General features: G+C 43.6%; 1 protein-coding gene across 1 annotated transcript in view; it reads right to left on the bottom strand.

The window, feature by feature from the left end:
* THOC2 (THO complex subunit 2) overlaps positions 1-25,339 on the bottom strand; it is a 59,533-nt gene extending 34,194 nt beyond the window's left edge. The window contains 13 exon segments of the mRNA XM_087727632.1: positions 376-417; positions 2,429-2,624; positions 3,643-3,815; positions 4,873-5,028; positions 5,314-5,406; positions 6,981-7,147; positions 7,615-7,748; positions 8,145-8,266; positions 9,122-9,192; positions 10,342-10,393; positions 15,400-15,491; positions 16,408-16,451; positions 25,179-25,339. Coding sequence (XP_087583758.1) covers positions 376-417; positions 2,429-2,624; positions 3,643-3,815; positions 4,873-5,028; positions 5,314-5,406; positions 6,981-7,147; positions 7,615-7,748; positions 8,145-8,266; positions 9,122-9,192; positions 10,342-10,393; positions 15,400-15,491; positions 16,408-16,451; positions 25,179-25,264 — 1,428 coding nt within the window. The 5' untranslated portion in view covers positions 25,265-25,339.
* Between the last annotated feature and the right edge of the window lie 98 nt (positions 25,340-25,437).

Raw genomic sequence — 25,437 nt, 5'->3', positions numbered from 1 at the left:
TGGTATACTGAAGGCCTTAATATTTTTCACCTTCTCCCTTCCCTAAAACCAGGTTTATTCCACAGCCATGCGACCTCTGATTTTTTGGGAGCATTGCTTTCTCAATTCCATCAAAGGACATTGATCCTTTATAAACGCACTGAAATTTTATCCCTGACCTAGAGAGAGACAGACTGCAAAATATTATTTGTTAAGCGAATACATCTTCACCCAGATGACTAGAATGGCAGGCGATAAGTCTCAACCCTATGGGGTGTTGCTTGTACAATGACAACAAGAAGTAAGTCTCCCTGGGTAACATGACGGTTAGTTCTATCTTGCATCAAATATTACAAGGCCTCTCAAGGGAGATTTTTTTTAAAAAAAAGAACCTACCATTTTCTCTCTGTCCTCTTGTCTGTTTACGTCCAGCTGGTACTACAGGAAAAAAGAAGACAGGTTAACTGCTAAGATATCATGGCTTCAGACCAGAGAGACTATTCCAAGCATGTTAATGAAAACCTTTTCCAAGTTTCAGCGGGAATAGCAATAGCAATAGCAGTAGACTTATATACCGCTTCATAGGGCTTTCAGCCCTCTCTAAGCAGTTTACAGAGAGTCAGCATATTGCCCCCAACAATCTGGGTCCTCATTTTACCCACCTCGGAAGGATGGAAGGCTGAGTCAACCCTGAGCCGGTGAGATTTGAACCACTGAACTGCTGATCTAGCAGTAGCCTGCAGTGCTGCATTTAACCACTGTGCCACCTTGGCTCTTAGGGAAACATCTGAGTCAGAGCAATCATGGTGGAACTAAAATTTTTGAATCCCTGAATGGGGAAAGACGGGGAGGGGAGCAGCTCCTCCATAACGTGGCATGCAGGAGAAGGAGAACTTGAACTATGGATCTCCAACCTCAGTTGGCTACAATAACGCACTCAAATTACTCTGCTTACATGTCAATAGTTAGAAAAAACCCAACCTTCATTTTAAATCCTTCAATGCTTGGTGACATTTGTATGGCATCTCTTTCCCACCTTGGTTAAACCCACGAAGGGGGATTAGCCAAGCATTGGTTAAAGCATGTTTTATTCAGCAGAGAATATATCTGCTGAATAAAACTCCGCATTGGCGACAGGAAGGACATCGGGCCAGTCAACCCCCAACTCCATTCAGTTGCCCAGACTCCACCCCCGCAAGGGATTATGAGGGTTATTAAATGAAGATGATGAATTCTTTCCTTCCCCATAGCTGTCCCAGAAAAAGAGAATGCAAACTTCAAGGCTGCTTATTCGCATTATCCCAAGAGGAGTCGGGCATATCTGCAAATCAGGGAAATGTAACAACAGGACCCTCGTTTGCAAGAAGCGAGCAGTGAAGACATTTGGTACCAGCGGACTAAAAAACAAAATCAGCTCTCAACCCTACGCTGCGTTTTTATTTTGCAAGACATCTGGAGATCAGCTCCCAGCAACCTGCCAAATCCTGACTTGGGTTTACAAGAGCTTATCTAATTAACAGATGTTTAGACGATAAATTTCACTGCACTTTGCACAGAATCCACTCTAACCGCCTGTCAGCTGTTTAACGGTGGAATTATGCCGAGCCCTTTTGCTGTACAAAGATGATTATAATTTTCCTCTCACGCTGGACTGATAACAGAAGGGCTTTATTTCTTATGCGTTACTTGCATGGGTAACTATTAGCAGTAGAATTCCCAAAAGAAACAATGCAGAATCGGGCATTAAAAACGTCAATTCACTTACAGAGTTTTAATAGCCACTGTTTAAATTGGCATTTAAGATAGCAAAGTCTTAACTCAATTTTCTCTTCAACTGCTTGCTTTTGAAATACCTTATTGATATTATTATTGTTATTATACAATTGTATCACAGCGGTCAGTTGTTTCGCCGGATTTGGCATTGGTTACTAGTCGGGCCCCACCCAGGGGCCTAGGACGTCGTAACGTATTTTCGTAATATGCATGCAGATCCAAGCAGTGCGGCTTTTTGCATTTGACTGATGGTGATTTTGTCAATTTTTAACTGTTTTAAATGTAATTCCAGTGCTTTTGGAATAGCACCCAGTGTGCCAATTACCACTGGAATTACCACTGCTGGTTTGTGCCATAGTCGTTGAATTTCGATTTTTAAGTCCTGGTATCTTGCGATTTTTTCATGTTCCTTCTCAGCGACCCTGCTATCACCTGGTATTGCGATGTCTATGATTGTGACCTTATTTTTCTCAACCAGTGTGATGTCTGGTGTATTATGCGCCAGTATTTTGTCCGTTTGTATGGGAAAATCCCACAAGATCTTGACCATCTGATTTTTGGTGACTTTTTCAGGCTGATGTTCCCACCAGTTTGTTGCTGTTTTAATATTATAATTTTTGCACAAATTCCAGTGGATCATTTGTGCTACTGAATTGTGACGCACCTTGAGACCTACCTCCTTCATAAAGGCTTTCCCAAGACGCAACACTTTTGCGAAGAGAATGGGATCGTGGGAGAGATGCGGGCCGAGACAGCAAAGCATGTTGAACACTTCTTTCCTCAAGTCTTCAAAATGTTCGACCGGCTTTGGGGCTCTCTTGTTTTGCAGAGGGGGGACTGGGGTTCCTCTGGCGCCTTTGAGGACTCCGACTCTGAAACGAGAAAGGCAGGTTCTTCAGACGGTTCTTGAAATGTGAGGTTTTGGGAAGAGCTTCTCAAAAATGCCAGGCGGGGCAAGAGATAACCCTTCCCCAAGCCAAAGGCTTGAGGCAGGGGTCTCAAACTCGAGGCTTGCGGGCTGCTTGCAAGGTCGCCTTGGAAACAGCGAAGGATTGGCTCGCGGTACCTCTGCCAGCGAAAATGGAGCACGGGAGGGCTGCAGACGGTGAGGTCAGGCTGGCCATGCCCACCCTGCCCACATCTTCCACCCGCTGAGGTCAAACACAACCCTGTAGCGGCACTCAATGAAAGGAATGCCTTTACCCCTGCCTTGAGGAATAAAAGAAATATGGATAAACTCTCCCACCACTGTCCTGGCTGAGGCTTCCAGAAAGCCTGAAGCAAATTCCTTGTGCTGACAACCTCTCCAAAAGTCTTTCAAGGGAGGATTTACAGTCACAGACCTTATCTGGCTTGGAGAGCTGCCAGGCCGATATCTGCAAAATTTGACAAGGAGTCTCGGAGAGTCACAAACCAATTAAGCAAACTAATTGTCTCCTGCAAACTCCACTCCCCTTTCGCTGCTCTTTTATTTCCTGTGGGATGGACCATTGACCCTCCACCTATGGCCTTACTCCCAAGTTGACCCCTGTTCTTTAGCTGTTCCCTTCGTTTGGCAACTCTGCGCATGCACACACTGGGAACAGGCTCCTGCTGTTCTTCTGCCTCACTGATGTCTGACCCTGAAGGCAGCTGATAACTGGCATACGACCCTGGCCCCCTCTGTGCCTCCGACACAGAGCCCTCATCAGAACCTTCCCCAGACTCCAGGACTGGCCCATCTTCCTCCCCAACCCTCACTGTCCGAATCTGCTGCCAGCTCTGCTGGCCATTGACAGGTCACAACGACTACTCTATCAGCTACGAATTCTAAAACCAAAGAAGTTTCAATTATGGAAGCCTAAAATTAAGCGGTTTAATCAATTTATTCGACATTCAGACCCCGTTCACCTTCGATAGAGAGGCTCAATCATCACGTGGAGAAGCTGGCAAAGAGCGAGAGCGATGGGTTTATGCGAAGTTGCGTAAAACGGGGGCATCTGGTCCATAATGCTTTGCGCGTGCTGCCAATCACCAATTTTTAACATGGCTTCTAATAAACCCAGTTTCTGGTTATCTGGTGGCTGAAAAAAATAATCAAGCAGAGGAAAGTAACTTTTGTTTTTTAAATTTATTTTTATATATTTATAAACGGCTGTGTGTGTGTGTGTGTGTGTGTGTGTGTGTGTGTGTGTGTTCCAGCATAACTCTGGAACACCTCGAGCAATTTCAACCAAACAGAGGAAATAAATACTGTGGTGGTGACACACCCCTAAGATCCCTTGGGGTGTGTCTTCTGTTAAGATGCAGCCTGTTGTGCCTTAAAATGGCTTCTACGGTACTGCCGTAAAATGGCTTCTGCAGCGCAGTGGAGTTGCCATGGTTACGGCTTCACAGTACTCCACAAAGGGACTCCCTCTGGTAAGAGGGAAATCCATCATTAGAAATTATGTTTGGTCCAGACATTTTCACCCTATAAATAAATACCCAGACAATGCCGGGTTATCGGCTAACCTGGTTATATATATATATAAAAAAATCCAGATGCCAGATTAAACCATACCAACACAGGTAGTCCTCAACTTAGAGCCACAATTGAGCCCAAAATTTCTGCTGGTAAGCGAGACACTTTGTCCCATTTTACAAGCTTTCTTGCCACTGTGAATCACTGCAGTTGTTTAGTCAGGAACACGGTCGTTAAGTGAATCTGGCTTTCCCCGTTGGCTGCAACAGCCGTAAGTGTGGAAAACGGTCCCAAATCATTTTTTTCAGGGCAGTTGTAACTTTGAATCTTTGATAAATGAATTGTTGTAAGTCAAAAACTAGCTGTATAGACTTTGGCAGTCTAATGTAAGATATCGAGTATGAGAGGACTGGAGCAGAAAAATTTTATATTCAGTTCACGTGTCTTTCTGTCTGGGGCTAAAATAGAGAAGACTCCTTCCCCCATCAGCCACATCTTCAATGCAAGTCAAAGCAAAACCGATTCCCACCGGAACGGTGGTGTAATCCCAGCTTGTTAAAACGGTTGCCGGATAGTTAGATGGCGCACTAGGAAAATTCTGCCTAGCTGCATTCGCTGGGATGATTAGCGCCTCCAATCGGATCTCGCGGCAGGAAGCCTGCGCGGCTGGAACTCACCTTTTCCATTTTCTCTTCTTCCTTCTCCTTTTCTTTCTCTTTCTCTTCCGTCTTTTCGGAAGAGAGCACAACCATGGTAAGTTTCCTTACAATTTGTTTCGCCTCCCCGATTTCCCGCCTGTGTTCTTCGAGGATAGCGTGGTCGGATGGCAGGAGCTAGAGAGGCAAATTTGATTATTAGCTTGGATTATTAGCTTCGAACTGCAGCCGGCAGTCAGCGGAAGTAGCCTGCTAGTACTGCACTCTAACCCCTGTGCCCATGTTATGTTTTTCAGATTTCTTTCCTAAGTATGAGAGGATGGCTCATTCTCTTATGGAGACTGTAAATAGGCTCCTAAATCAGGGATTACATGACAGAAAAGCCCCCGCGTTTGGGAGAGATTATCTTCTGCACTTAACGGAACGCACATTTTGTGGCTAAGTGCAAAATAAATAACTTACGTGCACATAAAGATCTTCCAGATCTATTAAGTTATGTTGCAAAAGGATGGCAGCGACTCTGTACAAAGAGACCGGAGTCTCTCCATTTGGTTCCTGGAGAGAAAAATATATATGCATTTTTAGGATAAATAGTTACAGTGTTAAGATCAAGAGTGTCGGCTTTCATTAGTAGGTTTTTTAAAGGTTGAGACAGGGGTTCCCAAACCCACGACCGAGGCGTGGCTTAATCGGAATTGTGCCACGTGAGTGGTTGGCATATGTGTGCAGCTCAATTTGCACGAGCAACGGGCTGGTGGCCACTCGTGTGTGCCGGCCTCCTCCTTGACCAAGGACGACATGGGCGTGCCAACCCCCACCACTCGTGCAAGGGCTGCGTGTGTGAGATCATCGCACACGTGGCCCAGTACCCTCTTTCCCTCCCGCAGCCATGCCACCAAGCCACAAAGGTTGGGGAACACAGGGTTAAGTCATCTTGTTTATTTATTTTTGATAAGAATTTACACGGCCTTACACTGAATCAAAGATGTTTGAAAACACCTCTTAATTCAACTCCCTTTTGTTCATCAACTACGTAATCTATTGTTTCTTTAAAACTACCATATTTTTCAGAGTATAAGACGCACCTTTTTCCCCTCATAAAAGAGGCTGAAAATCTGGGTGCGTCTTATACATCGAATACAACATTTTTTGCTTTCTGAAACCCCGCCCCCTTCACCAAAATGGCCATGCATAGCCTTTAGGAGGCTTTCAAGGGGCTCCTGGGGGCTGGGGAGGACGGAAATGAGTGAAAAACAGGCTACTTTTTGTCCCCCGAGCCCCCAGCAGCACTCTATAAGCTTCCTAAAGGCTATCCATGACTTTTTCGAAAAGAAACAGGCCCGTTTTTATGAAAAATTTGCTCGTTTTTGGCCCCACCCCCAGGAGCACTTTACAAGCCTCCTAAGGGCTATTTGTGCCTTTTTTGGCAAAAAAACGCACCCGTTTTCGGGAGGTTTGCAGAGTGCAATTTTTTTTTTTTTTAAATCCTCTTCAAAACCTTGCTGCGTCTTATACTCCGGTGTGTCTTATACTCCAAAAAATACAGTAATCTTGACACCGCAAACACACACACACACACACACCACCTACACAGAGAAATATATTACTTTTTCTCTCCCTTTTAGTACAGGTAGTCCTCGACTCACAAAAGTTCATTTAATGACCGTTCAAAGTTACGACGGCACCGAAGTGACTTGTGACTAATTTTCACACTGACGCCCGTCGCAGCATCCCTAGGGTCATTTTTATCAAAATCCAGAGGTGTGGCATCTGTCTCTTATTTATGACGGTTGCAGTATCCTGAGATCACGTGATCCCCTTTTGCGACCTTCTGACAAGCAGGCAGATGCCGGATTCGCTTAACAACTGTTAAGGGGGAAGGGGGGGAATAGGGGGAAGGCCAGATTTGTTTAACAAACGTTTGACTAATTTAACGACGACAGTGCTCCCCCTCAACAACCGCGGCAAGACAAGTCGTAAAATGGGGAAAACCTCAACAAATGTTTCACTTAGCAACAGAAATTAAGCCCATGTTAGGCTCAATTGTGGTCGTAAGCCAAGGACTACCTGCATTTTATTGTGAACAAAAAAATCACTGAAGGATTTTAAGGCGTGAACTTCTGCAGTACCTGATAAAACTTGAATTTGAATCCAAGTATATGGCAGAGAGTTTGAGGTTCACACATATACATATACGACTCTATCAAAGGTACAAAAAATTCATCATATTCTGGTCGACATTCATAGACTTCCAAGATAATATCCAACACTCGGTTAGGATCCAGGTTAAAACATCCTATTAAACAGATGGGAGTTATAAAAATATTACTTTTAATCAAGACCACTAAGCAAACAAAATCAAGGAAGTATGGTCCTCTATTGAATATTAATTAATCAAATATCCTCAAGGGTGATTAATATCAGGAATATTTTTTTTTAATCTGGGAAACTAAATTATAGAGGAAAGTGCAAGAATTGGAAGACACAAATAGAATAGAACAAAATAGAACAGAACAGAATAGATAAAGGAGGGAATAGAGTAGAGTAGAAAACAGGGAATGGATTGGGATGGGATGGGATATGGTGGGATAGAACATAACAGAACAGAATATAGAGTAGAACAGAACAGAATAAAAAACAGGGAATGGATTGGGACAGGATGAAATAGAATAGAATGAAAACTCAAAATGTAGTAAATCTAGGACATACAGTAATATAGGGAAAACTGCAACTAGAGAATTTATCTCAGAAAACATGACTTACCTATTAAAGACTTAATATTCTCTAGGATCAATTCACTAGTAATATTTCCAGATAAATCTTGTCCCAGTTCAGCAATCAGTTTTGCATAGCCTTCGTTCTCTTCTCTTAATAAATTAAATTTCTGTTGCTTATAACTACAGTTCAACAAATGAAGAAGAAAGGAAGCATGAAAGTTAGAAAGTTAGAAGTTGGAATAAACTGGTCATTTGTCTGCCTTATTTAATAAATTTATATGGGTGTCCATTTCAAAAAAAAAATGTCACGCTGGGCAAATCACTCTAAACAATAATTCTTTTTTTAAAAAAATGTGATTATATGTATATGTATATGTATATGTATATGTATGTATGTATGTATGCATACATACATACATACATACATACATCTCACAAGGCATGAGAGAGGATAAATGTTAATGGAAATAAGGGGGCTATCTCAAAACCCCAAGACCAATGACACAGGTAGGTCTTGAGGGATTTCAGGAATATTAAAAGGGATGGAGCTTTGCAGAATGTTAACGACATACTTACAAAAGTTTTGTCTTTATTTTCACAGACTTCTGATTAAACTGCTGGGACTGCTTGATAAGCCCTAATGATTCCAGTGTTTCTGGGTCCAGGCGCTCTTTCAATATAGTATCGGAAACCAGGTTCTGTAAAGAAAGGGAAACACGCGTTTTATTTACAACTGGATTAAAACTTTATTTGGCCAGAGCTGTTGAGCAAATCCTTGCAGTTGGTTGAGTGATTCTAGCTAGCCTTGCCTCTGACCTTTGGCATAGCTGTTAAGCGAATGCTTGCAGTTATTAAGTGAAGCATGCTGTGGTTAAATCTGTGACTTTGCTTGATGGAAGCTGGGTGGGAAGCTTACTAATGGTGATCACATGACTCTATAACTGTGGTAAGGACATGCCAGTGGCCAAGGGCTTGAATTTTGACAATGTGACCATGAGGATGCTGCAATAATCAATAGCAATAGCAGTTAGACTTATATACCGCTTCATAGGGCTTTCAGCCTTCTCTAAGTGGTTTACAGAGTCAGCATATCGCCCCCACAGTCTGGGTCCTCATTTTATCCACCTCAGAAGGATGGAAGGCTGAGTCAACCTTGAGCCGGTGAGATTAGAACCGCTGAACTGCAGATAACAGTCAGCTGAAGTGGCCTGCAGTACTGCACCCTAACCACTGCGCCAACTCAGCCACAAGTCTCTAAATAAACGATGGTAAGTTCCAACTCTTCCAGGACAAGGGCAATTAAATGGGGGGAGGTCAGGAGAATAACTCAGTTTGATCCGGTGTCATTTATCCTGAATTAAGATTCAGAATTACAGTCAAGATTTCGCTGGACATCCGGATCTAATCCCAATGTTCAGCAGAGGGTGTTTCCGTTACAAATTGGGCAATAAAAAGTGTGGGGCATAAGTCCTAAAACATTTCCAACATGCACATTTTGATAACTTCTCTTCTCCTTAAATTAAGTTTTTAACAGCAAGTAAAAAATAACTCACCAAGCAAGCTAACACCAACTGCATGAACTGGTCTCTTTTGCTTTTTTCTTCTAAACAACTGGTTTCGATGTCTGCAAAACCAACGAACAGCATCCAATTAGGAAGGGCTCATATTTATCACGAAAGTCACCGTCCAATTCAGCGGCATCCAACCCTTGGCAGCTTTTAAGACTTGTGGACTTCCAACTCCCAAAATTCCCCAGCCAGGCTACCTGAGACTACCTTATAAGACTGCGCTGTGGAAGTTACTATTGGTCTGGCAATTTCAGGGATTAAAAATTATACATAATACGTGCATACATAAAACTAGCTACTATGGCAGGACATGGAAAATAATTCATTGGCTATTGAGCATGCTCTGACTTCACAGGGAACCTATATATCTACATACCTGTATATTTGTATATTTATCTATATACATATATCTCAGAGGTGGGTTCCTACCAGTTCGCACCTATTCGGTAGAACGGGGTTCGTCAAATCTACCGAACCGGTTAGAAGAGGTTCCACCAGTGGACCCGGAAAGCAGGCCACACCTACAGAAGAGGTTCCAAAATTTTTTGAAACCCACCACTGGTCCTTGGATATGATTATTCTACACTATCATGCTCCTATTTATAAAACTCAGTGCCTCTGTGAAAGGTAAGGATGACTACTGCGTTTGTGGTGCAATCAGAACATTGCGTGTGTTGAAGTTGTTTTAACGCAAACCAAAGATGCCTTTTAAAAAACAAGTTTCCATCCTATTCTTATGCAGGCCAGTGCTGTGTGTGAGGTAATTTAAGGTGGTTCTGACAAGTGTCGTCGGCATCTTCATATCCGGTCACATGGGTGGCAAGCCACTCCCATCCGGTCACATGGGCAGCAAGCCACTCCCATCCGGTCACATGGGTGGCAAGCCACTCCCATCCAGTCACATGGGTGGCAAGCCACTCCCACAAAGGAGGCCACACCCACAGAGTAGGTTCAAACAATTTTTGAAATCCACCACTGATATATCTATATCTTCCTAAATATGTGGATGCTTCTTCAGACTTCCATTATTCCTCTGTCAAGGGCTAAAATTTCTTTTTTGCAATCCTCAGCCTTTATGATGGCTAAACTTTTGTGCAAACCCTTTAATATATACCTTTCAAAACAAATCACTCAAGTCTTTCCTGTCGATTCTTCCTTGAAACTGTTAAAAGCAGCCACACTGAGAAAATTAAAGGAAGACCTACCTAATATGCAGAATACATCAGCCAGAATGGAAGGCATATCATCCCGAAATTCCTGTTAAAGGAGATTATTAGGTGAGAAACATAAAAAAAAAATTACATCGATTCGGGCCTGCAGTTAAGGTCGACCTATAATCCTAGGGCTGAAAGGGACCTTGGAGGTCTTCTAGTCCAACCCCTGCTCAAGGCAGGAAACCTTATACCATCCTGGTCAAACGGTTGTCCAATTACTACAGGTAGTCCTCAATTTGCAAGAGTTCATTTAGTGACCAAAGTTACGACGACGCTGAAAAGAGGGGCTTGTGACTGTTTTCCGTGCAACCATTGTGGCAGTTTCCCCCATAGTCACGTGATCGAAATTCAGACGCTGGGCGACCGACTCAGTTATGACGGTCGTAGTGTTCTGGGATTGTGGGAACCCCTTGTCAGGGTTCCAAGAAACACCCCCCAACGAAATAAAACCCCGAAGCCTGAAGTCCCTCAAACTTCCAATTTATTAGAGCTGCATTGCTGGCACATCTGAGAAAAGTTGAATCTGAAAGTTTCCAGTTTTTCCCCACCCGGTTGAAAGTTGACAACTGTTGCCCCATAGGCCCAACTCCACCACGTGGTCCAATCTACATGGGGCTGCCTTTGAAGAGTATTCGGAGACTTCAGCTTGTCCAGAATGCAGCCGCGCGAGCGATTGTGGGTGCACCTCGGTACACCCACGTCACACCTATCCTCCGCGAACTGCACTGGCTGCCCATTGGCCTCCGGACACACTTCAAGGTGCTGGTCGTTACTTTTAAAGCCCTACATGGTATCGGACCTGGGTACTTGAGAGACCACCTCTTGCCAATTACCTCCCATAGACCTATTAGATTCCACAGACTAGGCCTCCTCCGAATCCCATCTGCCGGCCAGTGTTGGCTGGCAACTCCCCGGGGGAGGGCCTTCTCTGTGGCTGCTCCGGCCCTCTGGAACGATCTCCCCGTTGAGATCCGGGCCCTCACCACCCTTCCGGCTTTCCGCAAAGCAATTAAGACCTGGCTGTTCCGGCAGGCCTGGGGCTGTTGAATCTCTCAGCCCCATTCAAGGGTATGACTGTTATTGTTTTTTAAAATGTGTTTGTCTTTTAATTTTTTTATTCTGTACCCCCTTCCCTTTTTGATTGTTAGCCGCCCTGAGTCTCTTGGGAATAGGGCGGCATACAAACTGAATAAATCAAATCAAATCAAATCAATCCACTATTCCAATGTAACCGAAGACAATTTTCAACCACTCCCCTGCAGGAGTGGTTGAAGTCCCAGAAGAAAGAAAGTTGTTATGGCTCAACTTCTCCAACAAAATCCCCCCCCTCCCAATTTCCCGGGCTAAAAAATGTGGCAGTTAGGAAGCAAAAAAGAAAAAAATGGCTTCCAAACCTGACACCTCTTTTATGACTGTCTGAGAAGCAAAGTTAACGGGGAAGTCAGATTTGCTCAACCACCGTGTTACTAGCCGGACGGCCGCCGCGATCCACTGAAGAATTGTGGAGAGAAAAGTCGTAAAACGGGGCAAAATTCGGTTCCACCACAAAACTGCGGTAGACTAAAGCGCGCTCGACGAAAGCGCATACGTGACATCATCACAGCGTGACGAACATCACGCTGTGAGCAGTAAACTTAAAATTAACGCGTAAATCTAAACCTAACCCCCCCAAACCTAACCCTAAACCTAACCCTAAGCCTAACCCTAAACCTAACCCTAAACCTAACCCTAACGCTTAACGTAACCCTAAACCTAACCCTAACCCTTACCTTTATGTGAATCGGCTTGCTTTAAAAGCGCTTTTTAAAGCGCCCTTTTTCTTTCTTGTTGCGCTGCTGATGACGTCACGTACGCGCTTTAATCGGGCGCGCTTTAGTGGACCGCGGTTTTGACGTGCCACGCAAAATTCACGTGGCTAAAGTCTTGCTGAACAACAGGCATTTTGGGCTCAGGCTGCGGTCGTTAAGTCCGAGGACTATCTGTATGTCAGCAAGTGGCCATAAGCTATTATAGCACATGAACTGATTTAAGAGTTTTAAGAATGACAGCTGCCTCACGAAACATCGCCCCAAAGAGGTAAATAAAATGTCCTTAACCTTCCAACTCAGACCTATTAATTACATTTAGGGCAGGACGCCAGTTGAATTAAAAACTGACTTCAGCAGCAAAGTTGAGTGTGACAGTGGATTTAACTATTTAAGTATCGCTGCCAGCAATTTGGCAGTTCGAATCTCACCGGGCTCAAGGCTGACTCAGCCTTCCATCCTTCCGAGGTGGGTAAAATGAGGACCCAGATTGCTGGGTAAGAAAGAGGCTGACTCTGTAAACCACTTGGAGAGGGCTGTAAAACACTGTGAAGTGGGATATAAGTCTAAGTTTTATTGCTATTGCTTCTAAACAAGGAGCATTTCAAAGTGTTTTGCCTTGAGCAGGGCTGCGTTTCCAACTACTCTGATTTGGAGCCTAAGAGTAGCGACCGCTTAATTAAAGTGCAGATCTGAAGTGTTAATCATAAACCACGGTCGGCTTTCCCAGTGCCCAAAGCTAAAACAATATAATTATGTCCAAATGGACATGAATCAGTAACAGCTTCTAGGGCAACAGGCTTGAAATTAATAGGTCAACCATCCAGCCTTTTCCCTCGATGGCCTTTTCAGCCATCTTGAAAGAAGAAGGACCAAAGGACTTCATTTTCTAGAATTCGGTTTTCTTCTCCACTTTTAAACCAAGAACTTTTGCACCGTAAGTTTTTTTAAAAGTTTGTTTGCCACCAAAGTTAAAGCAGTACTATAGGTTCAGAATGTTGTCCTTCAATCTGGGAAACTTGCAAAGGCAGGTAGTCCTTGATTTACAACCACAACGAAGCCTAGAATTTATGCTGCTGAGTGAGAAATTTGTCCGACGAGTTTTGCCCCGTCTTAAATGATTTTTCTCGCTGCGTAGGTTAAGTGAATCTTTGCGGTTGTTAAATTAGGGACACAGTTGTTAAGGTAATCTGGCTTCCCCATTGCTGGTCAGGAGGTCACCAAAGATGATCTCGTGTTTTCAGGACACCAGAACCGTCATAAATATGAACCAGTTTTCAAGCACCCAAATGAAAACCATGTGACCACGGGGATGCTGCAAAGGTGTGGGAAAATGGTCCACCTTTCGTCGTAACATTGAATGGTCATTAAATGAACTGTTGTACGTTGAGGACTACCTGTGGAGCCAGGGTGCAGCTGTCAGAATTTCCAACCAAGGTGATCAGCATTCATCCTGGCTGAGAGAATTTGGGGAGGTGATAGTTGCCACTTATCTATTTAGTACATGGCAATGTTATGTCAGCCAGGAAGCTACAATACCAATGCAGAGTAGCAGCTTGGCTGCCTAAGGCTGCCAATTCTGTTTGGTTCATGCTCATGAGCTTCTCAAGGTGTTGTGGCCCGCTAGCAGAGTTGGCAGCAGATTCGGACAGTGAGGAGGTTGGGGAGGAAGATGGGCCAGTCCTGAAGTCTGGGGAAGGCTCTGATGAGGGCTCTGCGTTGGAGGCAGAGAGGGGGGCAGAGCCGTATGCCAGTTATCAGCTGCCTTCAGTCAGACATCAGTGTGGCAGGCAAACAGCTGGAGCCTGTTCCCAGTGTGCGCATGCGCAGAGTTGCCAGACGAAGGGAACAGCTAAAGAACTGGGGTCGACTTGGGAGTAAGGCCACAGATGGATGATGAATGGTCCCTCCCAGAGGAAATGAAAGAGGAGCGAAAGGGGAGTGGAGTTTGCAGGAGACAATTAGTTCGCTTCATTGGTTCGTGAGACTCTGAGACTCCTTGCCAAGTTTTTGCAAATATCGGCCTGGCAGCTCTCCAAGCCAGATAAGGTCTGTGACTGCAAAGCCTCCCTTGAAAGACTTTGCTGGATATGAATGAGCAGAATTCACCGTCAATTAATAAAAGTTTTTTTTTTTTCCGGAACAAGGAGTTTGCTTCATGCTCTTGGGCAGCCTAGGTCAGAACAGATGTCAGCAGAGGGGGCCGAGCTATCTCCACCCCAGAAAGAAAGCCGAGTAGCTTTCTTGCTGCCTAATTCAGGGTCCCCTCCCTCCACCAAAGCCACCTCACAAATCTGCATTGCCACTGGGGAAATGAAGCACCAGCAGGGTTTCTTCTAACAGTGCACACCAAGTTCCGATTGCCTCCCCAACGAAGTGGTACCTATTTTTCTACTCGCGTGGGACATGTTTTCGAATTGCTAGGTGGGCAGAAGCTGAGAGTCAAGTGACGGGAACTCACTTCGTCACGCTGTGCTGGGATTTGAACTTGCCGCAGCAAAGACCGTTTCCGACGTCATTAAACCACAGATAGCAATAACACTTAAACTTATATAACACTTCATACTGCTTTACAGCCCTCTCTAAGCAGTTTACAGAGTCAGCCTCTTGCCCTCAACAATCTGGGTCCTCATTTTACCCACCTCGGAAGGATGGAAGGCTGAGTCAACCTTGAGCCTGGTTAGAATCGAACTGCCAAATTGCAGGCAGGCGGCAGTCAGTAGAAGGAGCCTGCAGTACCGCACTCTGCTATTGTGCTCCATCACACTTACAATTCCCACTAAATTGGAGCATGTCAGGCTGTTGCAATATAGTTCCTTGTGTAGGTGTGTGTCACCCATGGCCCAGTTCATACCAGGGCATGCAGAGCCACGCTGAACCACACAGGAGAAAACAAACTTCTAAAACGCCATAACATCCTGATAGTGCATAACATAACATTCTGAGATGTGCCCTACCAATGACGCCCAGGATTTGACCATATATAGACAGAACTTCCCTGAGCAGTAGATTAGAAATTGTACTTTTACAGGCTGTTTTTAACCACATGCTATTGCTCCTCCTGCCTTTGTCCTATCTCAATAAAAGGGGCTCTCAGACCCCCAATCTGGGTCGCTCCATCCCAAGAAAGATCGTGTCCTGTCTTTTCTCCACATTGGCCTCATGGACGAACCACGGGAACGTTACATCAGGCTAAAAGGCAGTTGCTTTAGGAACTACTACTGAAGTAGAAATAAATACTTACTATAATATCATTAAGAACATTTGATGCTTGGTCATGCTTTAGATTTCCCTTGACCACGTGGTACGCAAGCTCATAGAGGGCCTGCTGGACACCTGGGAGGCAAGAAAAAGGGGGACTGAATAGTATATTCCAAGGAGTATTACTGATACATATTTTAAAACCGCGTCGTATTTCCTCAATGCAAGTCATTTCTAATTATTTGTAAGTTGCAGTTGTCGGTTATGGAAAAGTACATGACATGCAGTACATGCACCAGTTGCGCCCCTACCTGAACCGGGAGGCACTCGCAACAATCACTCACGCCCTCGTGACCTCAAGACTGGACTACTGCAATGCACTCTACATGGGGCAGCCTTTGAAGAGTATTCGGAGACTTCAACTTGTCCAGAATGCAGCCGCGCGAGCGATTGTGGGTGCACCTCGGTACACCCACGTTACACCTATCCTCCGCGAGCTGCACTGGTTACCGATCGGTCTCCGGATACGCTTCAAAGTGCTAGTCGTAACTTATAAAGCCCTTCATGGTATTGGACCTGGGTACTTGAGAGACCGCCTGCTGCCAATTACCTCCCAAAGACCCGTCAGATCTCACAGGGTCGGCCTCCTCAGGTTCCGTCCACCAGCCAATGCCACCTGGCTACTACCCGGGGGAGGAACTTCTCTGTAGCAGCTCCGGCCCTTTGGAATGAACTCCCCGCGGAGATCCGGACCCTCACCTCTCTCCAGGCCTTCCGGAAAGCCGTCAAAACCTGGCTGTGCCGGCAGGCCTGGGGTTGATGAGTTCCCCTCCCCTCTCGACTTGTATGGCTGTATGATTTTCGTGTATTTTAATTATGTGTACTGTTGTTTATGTTCCCTTTCCCCCCCTGACTTGTTCGCCGCACTGAGTCCCTCCTGGAGAAGGGCGGCATACAAATAAACCAAATACAAATACAATACAATGACAGATTTTGAGGTTTTTTTTACAGTTTGATCTCAGTTACGAAAACCTCCAGCGTTTTTACTCACCTCTAAAAGTTGCATTTTCAGAAAGAACGCGACACAGCTGCAAGCTGAAAGGAAACGGACATTGTTTAGTATCCAGAATTGGTGAAGGGTTTGCCTAGTGCAGGGGTCGGCAACCTTAAACACTCAAAGAGCCACAAAGGTCCTAACCGGGAAGCCCCCATTTAATTCTGAAGCCGACTGGAAATCCGGTTCCCCCACCATAAGAGTCTCCTCCTAGCACAGCGTCCTTTTTCCTCTACCTGTCCTAACCGAAAGCCCTATCAATTGTGGAGCCGACCGGCAACAGGGAGCCGCAGCAGAGGGATGAAAGAGCCACATGCAGCTCCAGAGCCACGGGGTTGCTGACCTCTGGCCTAGTGAAATCTATTCTTGCGGCTATTCATAATATTTTAATGTTCAATCAAACGCTGGGGACAAATCAAAAGCAAAACAATTAGGTCAATTCCCTGAGAAAGGATGCCATTAAACAGCTACCAATTTGTGGCTGATTAAAGGTCAGGCCATTGCATCATTATGGTCTGTAATTCATGAAAACCCCTTCCTTTGTAAGAAATATATTCAGACCTAGGAAATGTTTAAAAGAAAATAAGAGCTGTGCCCTTTGATTGTTACATGCAATGGGAATAATATTTTGAACTTAGAGTTGAAAAGATGACATGAAGCTTTAATGATAATCAACATTTTAGGTTAATTTTAAGTACTGTAGCAGAATGAGGGACTCTGGATATGTAGCGGATATCCTTTTTTAGACACTATCAAAACTTTTTCTTTTTTTAAGTGAATAAAACTTTTGTGGAGTTTTTTTATTACAACTTTGCCAAGCAAGAAAACTCTCCTAATTGCAGAGTGCTATAAAAACCTAAACATTGGGAGAATTACTAAATTTTAGATTTAAGCTTTAATGATTACATTTTAAATTACATTTTCATATTAGACATTTTCATCTTGGCAACGTACTTTTAAAAGGCTTTTAATTCAAATGGAGCATCTATGTAGTTGATGCTTTGAAAGCTGAACTTTGTTTCTTTAAAGTAGTACATCCAAAATTGGAGCTCTTAAATCCAATCTGATGCTCAGAAATTAACACTTTACTACACAGTCAAAGCTCTAATGGTGAAGAACTATGGATTCTTTTCTAAATTTTGAATTTCAGGCAGTTTCTCAGAGATTCTAAGAATCTACTAATAGTGTCTAAGCATATGATTGCTTAAAGACAAATTCACTCTGTTTTTAAGTTTTACACAAAATGAATTTGTCCTTAAGCAGTAATTCTAAACCAAGCACTAGCAGAAAAGGTTCTTTGGACATTCTTTCCTATAAACCAAAATAAAATCAACATTTGTCTCCATTTTTTTGCTGTAATAAGTATGAAAGAAAAACACTGAAATTGACTGTCATGTAAAATTATGGAGGAATTGCTATTAATCATAGCCTGTCACTACTTATAGCAATATTCACAGCTGCCAGCTAAGCCAGGCAAACAGCTGTTCTATTAATTGACAAATCAGTTAGCAAAAGAGGATGGGTGAAAAAAAAATGAGGGAGTTTGAAACATTCCATAGACAAGTGATGCTTGACCAAAGTTGCTTTGAAGTTTTGCTATTAATGTCATGCAAACGACAAAGATCAACCCCTAATTTCTACCAGATGAATACAATGACTGAAAACAAAAGGCCACTGATTAGATAGTCCTCGACTTACAACTGAGCCCAACATTTCTGACGTTAAGTGAAAGTTGAGTTTTGCCCCATATATTTATTTATAAAAGTTGAGTTTTGCCCCATATATTTATTTATATTTATATACACATACAATACACACACATATATATACAAACACACACACACACACACACACATATATATACATACACACACACACACACACACATACATACATATTTAGTGTCACAACCCCTGGTATGCCCAAATATGGGAGGAAGCCTACTGCTTCCTTTCTCTGTCTATCGGCTCGTCACAAGAGACCATCCAGACAGAAACCCAATATTTTTACTGTTGCCTTTGCTACATTTGTGTTGTATTTGTGCCCTTTATTTATTTATCAGCACAACTACAACACACACACACACATATATATATACATACATACATACACACAAACAAACAAATTTTGAGTGCAGGCATCAGAATTACACTTTTAATGTGTGCCAAAGTAGTCCCAGAATAAAGTGGCAATAAAAGTTATCTCATCTATCTTATCTTTTTCTGCCAACTTTCTCACCACAGTTATTAAGTGAATTACTGCAGTTTTAGATTAGCAGCACTGTTGTTAAATGAATCTGGAATCTCCTTGAACTTTGCTTGGGTCGCCAAAGGGGATTACACCAGGACACTGCAACCGTCATAAGTATGAACCAGTTGCCAAGCATCTGAATTTTGATCAGGTGACTATGGGGCTGCTGCAATGGTCTTAAGTATGAAAAGAGATGCAAGTCGCTTATCTTATCTTTGAATGGTCACTCAATGGATTGTTGACCATCAATATTGAAGTGAACAAAAGAGATCCCAATTTTGTATTCCTCTCGGCCGTTAATTCACATTGTGAGGCTGTAGGATCTGGGATTGTCAACTGACTGGATCCTTCGTGTTTATCAATTTCATGTCTTCCATTTTCAATTTCCCAACTTCCATCTATTAGTTCTTCACTACTGTCTTCCCTTCTCTCCGTGTTAGCTGAAATTTGCAGGCACCAGAAGGAAGTACAAATGTCTTCCATTTCAAAACTGCCTTGGCAATTGGTGAACTCTGTTGGGCTTATGCGAAGATTTTTTTAAAAAAAAGATCCAGAAAAGCAGTAGATGATTTCTTGTATTAATGACGATACGAACTAATTCAGTATTCTTCAAAGCTGGCAACTTTTAAAATGTGTGGATTTCCTCAACCCGTATTCCTCAACTTTTGGGAGCTGAAATCCACACATCTTTTAAAAGTTGCCAAGTTTGAAAAACAAGGGATTAGAGGATATAAAAAAAATAATCTTGATATAATATATGCCCTTGAGATTACCACTCTGTAAGGTGGAGGTTATGTACACTATATGGCTTCTTTCATTAGTGTCAAATCTTTTAGGAACCTAATACCTTACTCAGGGGGTTAATTTTGCTCTTTGTTCTCTCTGAAGATTATACACTTGGAATGTAAGTTTCATCTAAGAAGGACGTACTTACAATATCAGAATTAAGGGCTATATCTAAAAAAAAAACCACTGGAGCGGTTCTTCACCAAATACTTTTAAAATTTCTACGATAATAACCATGTGAAAAGGAGTATAGATTTGCCATCCCTAGTGTGGTTATGATAAAGAGAAGGCAGTTTTAAACAACAAAAAAAGAATATATTTGGGAAACTCTGTTAAAGCCTTTTATTAATTCAAAATGAGGAGACACCAGATAACATAATCAGGCCTAAAATTGCATGGCTCATTTTAATTACTGGACTTTAACTGAAGAAAACTCCCAGCTCTTAGTGAACATTGAAAGACTAATGTCATGTTTCCCGAACTGTCACTCTGAAGTTCCGCAGGTTATTTTGAATTTTCAAGGGAAGTGCCTCAATACTGAACACCTGTCGCATAGTGCACAAATTACTAGTCTAATATCACTATGCTTCCTTCAAAAATAATAAAATATGCCATTGGTGCCCTGGTGAAATTCATGGTTCTGTTACATTTCGGAGTTTCCGAGCTGTGCTGTTACGTCTCGGAGAAACTGTACCACACTATGAAGAACCCCAGAGTGGCGCGAACCAAGAACACTTTGAAACCTCTCTACTAATTCCTCTACACAGGGATTGTAAATAATTGCAGCATGTTATTCCTTATTGGAATTCTACTCGTCCGTTGGTTTAAAATGCCCATTTCCAGCGTTATGATGCCAACACTCTAAACCTTAACTTCCGTTATCGGTCACAATATCCTTTTCCGCAAACGAAGGTGTTCAGATCCAATGTTTTAAAGCGAGCTGGGTCTTAAATTGGCAACAGAAGTTAAGAGGACAAATAATAGAGCGCACCGGAGAGTTGATAATAAGGGGCACTAGGGAAATACCAACCGTTGTGTTTGTGCACAGATAAGTTACATAAACAAGTCAATGCTTCTTATCCAGATTAACCCTATTTAGCAGTGTTCTCCTGCAGAAATATGGGCGTATTAAAACAGTTTCCACGGCTGCATTTTCTGGTCTAAACCTTGTCACAAAAAAATTAGATGTAAATTGTAAATTCGGAGGGATCAGAAATGCAGCCAAGTGGCAAGTCAGTGACCAGTCCATATTTTTTAAAGCAACTGACCAAAGAATGATCACGAACAACATTGTTACACCATAATTTGGCCTCTGCTTATATGTATGCTTTTATGTTTATTAATCCAAATGTACTTTTGATGTCTCCATTAGGAAAAAAAACACCCTAATATTATCTGGAAATTGACCATTAACATAAAACTGTACAGTAGTGGCCAAAATTGTAGAAACCTTTTGGGAAAAGTGTAGAATATTTTTGAGGTTTGATGGCTAATAACACCCCTTTTTCAGCAGTACTACCATAAAATCATATATCCACGGAAAGATAATTTAATCAAGAATGTAATGCCACAAAGTTGGTTCAATTATCTGTATTCTATGAAAAGTTATAGCCAAACAGAGCCAGCAATCAAACCCAGTTAATAGAAGCAATCATTCAATCTTGGTTTCACATTATAACAGCTGCAGAAGTAAAAAAAAACTTGGTTCACTTGATGGGAAGACGTTGTAAGGCCATAATTCATGCTAAAGGTTACCCAACTAAGTATTAACTCACATGGTGATAATTTTTGCATATCTCGTTTTTTCTACGTTTCACTTTTCTTCTTTATAACTGGTATTGTAATAGCAAATCCTTCAGAAAAAGTATTGCATTACATTCTTAATTAAATTATCTTTCCATTGATAGATAATTTTATGGCGTGACCCATCAAAAGGGCAAACGACAAAACCGCGCCCGACTAAACCGGGTAGCTGACGTCATCAACGCGGCGACAACAGCCAGCGCGTTGAAAGAAGGGCGCTTTAAATAGCGCGTTGAAAGAAAGCCGATTCAATTTAAGGTAAGGGTTAGGTTTAGGGTTAGCTTTAGGGTTAGGTTAAGGGTTAGGGTTAGGTTTAGGGTTAGGTTTAGGGTTAGGTTTAGGGTTAGGATTAGGTTTAGGGTTAGGTTTACGATTAGGTTTAGGGGGGTTAGGTTTAGGTGTTAAGTTTAGGTTTAGGGTTTACAGCGTGCTTCTGTCTCCGCGCTGTTGTCGCCCTGTTGATGACGTCAGTGACACGGTTTTGTCGGGCGCGGTTTTGTGCATCGCCCTTTTGTCGGTGAACCATTTTATGATACTACCCCGCCAAAAAAGTGGTATTATTAGCCATCAAACCCCCAAAATACTGTACTTTTCCCAAAAGGTTTTCACAATTTTGGCCACTACTTGTGTAGTAACAGGGCTTATTGTGATTAGATTAGCGCACATTGCTTCATTATTCACACTAGTTTCTTCCTTATCAATAAAAACTGCTAAAATAACCCAAATGATTATCAACGAGCATGTTAGTGTTATGTGCAAACTAGTTACTTTGGATTATTCTTGATTAACCTGTATATTTTGGGGCCTTTAAAAGGAAAATATTACAAAAATTCTGATTTGTATATCGATCAACCATAGATAGACTTGATAAAGAGTAAAAGCAGAAGAGAGGGTTCAAATTTACTTATTCATTCTAAGTCTTCATTTCTTAAGGATCCCGGCTTTGTGTGAGATGCAGTACAATTAATGCGTTCTCCGAGGATTTTCTTTGCAGACTGAATTAAACTGGGGGATTCATTATTTCAGAACATGAGACAGCTAGCTTCATTTCTCAGTTGTAGGTGTAAATGAAAGAAAAAGTTCCCTTATTCTGAATTTTACAAACAGTCATATCAATGTATATTGATATCAATGCATATAACACAACATTTTGATTCTGTTTTGGGGTTTTACTGGTAATACCTGCATTCATTTGGTATGTTTTTCCAAAGTTGCTATACGTTTCCTATGAACAGCAAAAGGCGGCTTAAAGATATTTTGGTTAAATAGAAACTAGCTGGGATTTGAGCACATTAGCAGTCATTAGCTGTGACCCCTAATGTGTTCAACCGAAGGAGCCATGCTGGGCATGACAATAGCATACCGTAAAATAAATTAAAATAGATACATGGACAAAGCCTCCAGTCAGAGGAATGCAAGTTTTACCCAACGATACTGAACAGCAGAAACAGTCCTCACTGAACTCAACTGGACTTTGTTAGAACATTTTGGATTTTAAAAAAAAATTCTTTAAAGATGTTCCCGTCCCCAGTCCATGACCCTGATTTAAGGGATTTAACAGAATGACAGAGTTGGAAGGGACCTTGGAGGTCTTCTAGTCCAACCCCTTCCTCAAACAGGAAACCCTATAGCATTTCAGACAAATGGGTGTCCAATCTCTTCTTGAAAACCTCCAACTGATTTTGCTAACTCCACTGTTGCGTTAAGACATACAGACAAACCATTAGTCTTGAAACCTATGAATCACATTAAGAGAATGAGGCAAAGTATCCCTGAAAAGATTTAAAGGCAGGTAAAGAATAGAGGGAGTGGGAGAGAAAGGGGGGGGGTTCCCCTATATTAGCGCTTCATTTTCCTAAGAACATTTCAATAGATGGCTTTCCTTTCTGTGGATCTTTTTTTTTTGCACGTACGAAGAAGACACCTTGGAAGTCAAAATAGGACAAAAGAATCAGAATCGAGCTGGAAGGGACCTTGGAGGTCTTCTATCCAAGCCCACCGTCCATGCAGGAGACCTTATACCATTTCAGATAGATACTGTCTAGTCTCTTCTTAAACACCTCCACTAATGAAAAACCTACTTCTGGCGGCAAACTGTTGCACCGATTAACAAAATATCAGAGTTGGAAGCGACCTTGGAGGTCTTCTGGTCCAACCCTTTCCTCAAGCAGAAGACCCTATCCCACTTCAGACAAATGGTTATCCAGGGTCTTCTTAAAAGCCTCCAGTGTTGGAGCATCCACAACTTCTGGTGGCAAGCTGTTCCACTGGTTCATTGTCCTCACTATTAGGAAGTTTCTCCTGAATTCCAGGTTGCTGCTCTCCTTCCTTGAGTAGTTTCCATTCATTGTTTCTTATCTTGCCTTCTGGTGCTTTAATAAATAAATTGACCACCTCTTCTTTGTGGCAGTCCCTCAAATACTGGATTGCCGCCTTATCGTGTCCCTCCTAGTCCTTCTTTTCTCTAGACTGGCCAAACCCAAATCCTGAAATGCCGTTGGGCTAAGAAGAAGCCCAAGTGACAGATATTTGACAAGTCTGGAAAAAGGAGAGGAGGGGAGGAGAGGGAGAGAGAGACAAGGAGAGAGAGATGGATGGATGGAGGGAAACAAGGAGAGAGAGGTGGAGCGAGAAAGAGAGGAGGGGAGGGAGGGAAAGAGAGAAAGTAGAGAGAGATGGAATGAGGGAGAAAGAGAGAAAGGAGAGAGATGGAGAGAGACAAGGGAGAGATGAGGGAGAGAAAGGAGCAAGGGAGAGAGAGAAAGGAGATGGTGAGAGGGAAAGAGAGAAAGTAGAGAGAGATGGAGGGAGGGGGAGAAAGTAGAGAGAGAGGTGGAGCGAGGAAGAGAGAGACAAGGAGAGAGAGAAAGAAGGGGGAGGAAGGGAGAGAGATGGAGGGAGAGAGAGAAAGTAGAGAGATGGAGAGAAGGAAAGAAAGTAGAGAGAGATGGAGCAAGGGAGAGAGAGAGAGAGAAAGGAGAGAGATGGAGCGAGACAAGGGAGAGAGATGGAGGGAGAGAGAGATGGAGAGCGGGAAAGAGAGAAAGTAGAGAGGTGGAGCGAGGAAGAGAGAAAGGCAAGGAGAGAGAAAGGAGGGGGGAAGGGAGAAAGATGGAGGGAGGGAGAGAAAGTAGAGAGAGTTGGAGGGAGGGAGAAAGGAGAGAGAGAAAGGAGGGGGAGGAAGGGAGAGAGATGGAGGTAGAGAGAGATGGAGGTAGGGAGAGAAAGTAGAGAGGTGGAGTGAGGGAGAGAGAGAAAGAATGGAGAGTGATGTAGGGAGGGAGGGAAAGAGAGAGTAGAGAGAGATATAGGGATGGAGAGACAAGGAAGAGAGAGATGGAGGGAGGGAAATAGAGAAAGTAGAGAGAGATAGAGGGAGGGTGAGAAAGAAGGAAGAGAGAGATGGAGCGAGAGAGGAGAGAAAGGAGAAAGACAAGGAGAAAGGAGGGGGAGAGAGATGGAGGGAGGGGGGAAAAGGAGGAGGGGAGAGGGAGAGAGGGGTGGGTGGGATGCTCAGTGAGGCTGGGGAAGGGGAGGGGGAGAGAAAGAAAAGGGGAGGGGCCAGGGGGACTCATTCCAGGGCTTTGAGAAAAAGGATGCATTGGAGCCTGCACTTTCTTTCCGGCGGCCTGGAGACTCCAACTCCCAGAATTCCTGCCTCCTTTACAGCCCAGGGCGAGGCGGGCGGAGGATCCTGGGGGTTGAAGTCCCAGAGGCCGGGAAGGCGACCGCCGCGGGGGAGGGGGAGGGAAGGGGGGTCTTTGGCCTCGAGGGGATGGAAAGCGGGGAGGGGGGCGGGACAAGAGAGGGGGGAGGGGGTTGAACCCCACCTGACGGCCGGACGGACGGCCTGGGAGGACGGGGGGGGGATCGGCAGGAGTCCGGCCCACCCACCCATTACGCTTCTTCGCCCCACCCCCACAACTCACAACTCGCTCTTGCCGGATTTCTCCCAGTTGCGGATCCATTCGGCCGGGAGCGCCGCCGCCACCATCGCGGATGTCGCCGCCGCCATCTTCCCCCTGTGGCGCGGAGGACCCGGATGCCTGAACGACGACGGGCCCTGCGAGGTCAGAGGGGACGGCGGAGAACGGCCGCGCGGGGCACGCCGGGAAAGCGAGCCCCGCATCGCGCAGGAAGAGGAGGGAAGGAGGGAAGGAGGGAGGGAGGGAGGAGGAGGCGGAGCAG

Source organism: Thamnophis sirtalis, unplaced genomic scaffold (assembly GCF_051295495.1).
Source record: "Thamnophis sirtalis isolate CommonGarterSnake01/CBP01778 unplaced genomic scaffold, rThaSir2_p1.2 scaffold_13, whole genome shotgun sequence".
Lineage (NCBI taxonomy): Eukaryota > Metazoa > Chordata > Lepidosauria > Squamata > Natricidae > Thamnophis > Thamnophis sirtalis.
Note: the sequence above shows the minus strand (reverse complement) of the source record. Positions and strands in the feature narration are given on the sequence as shown.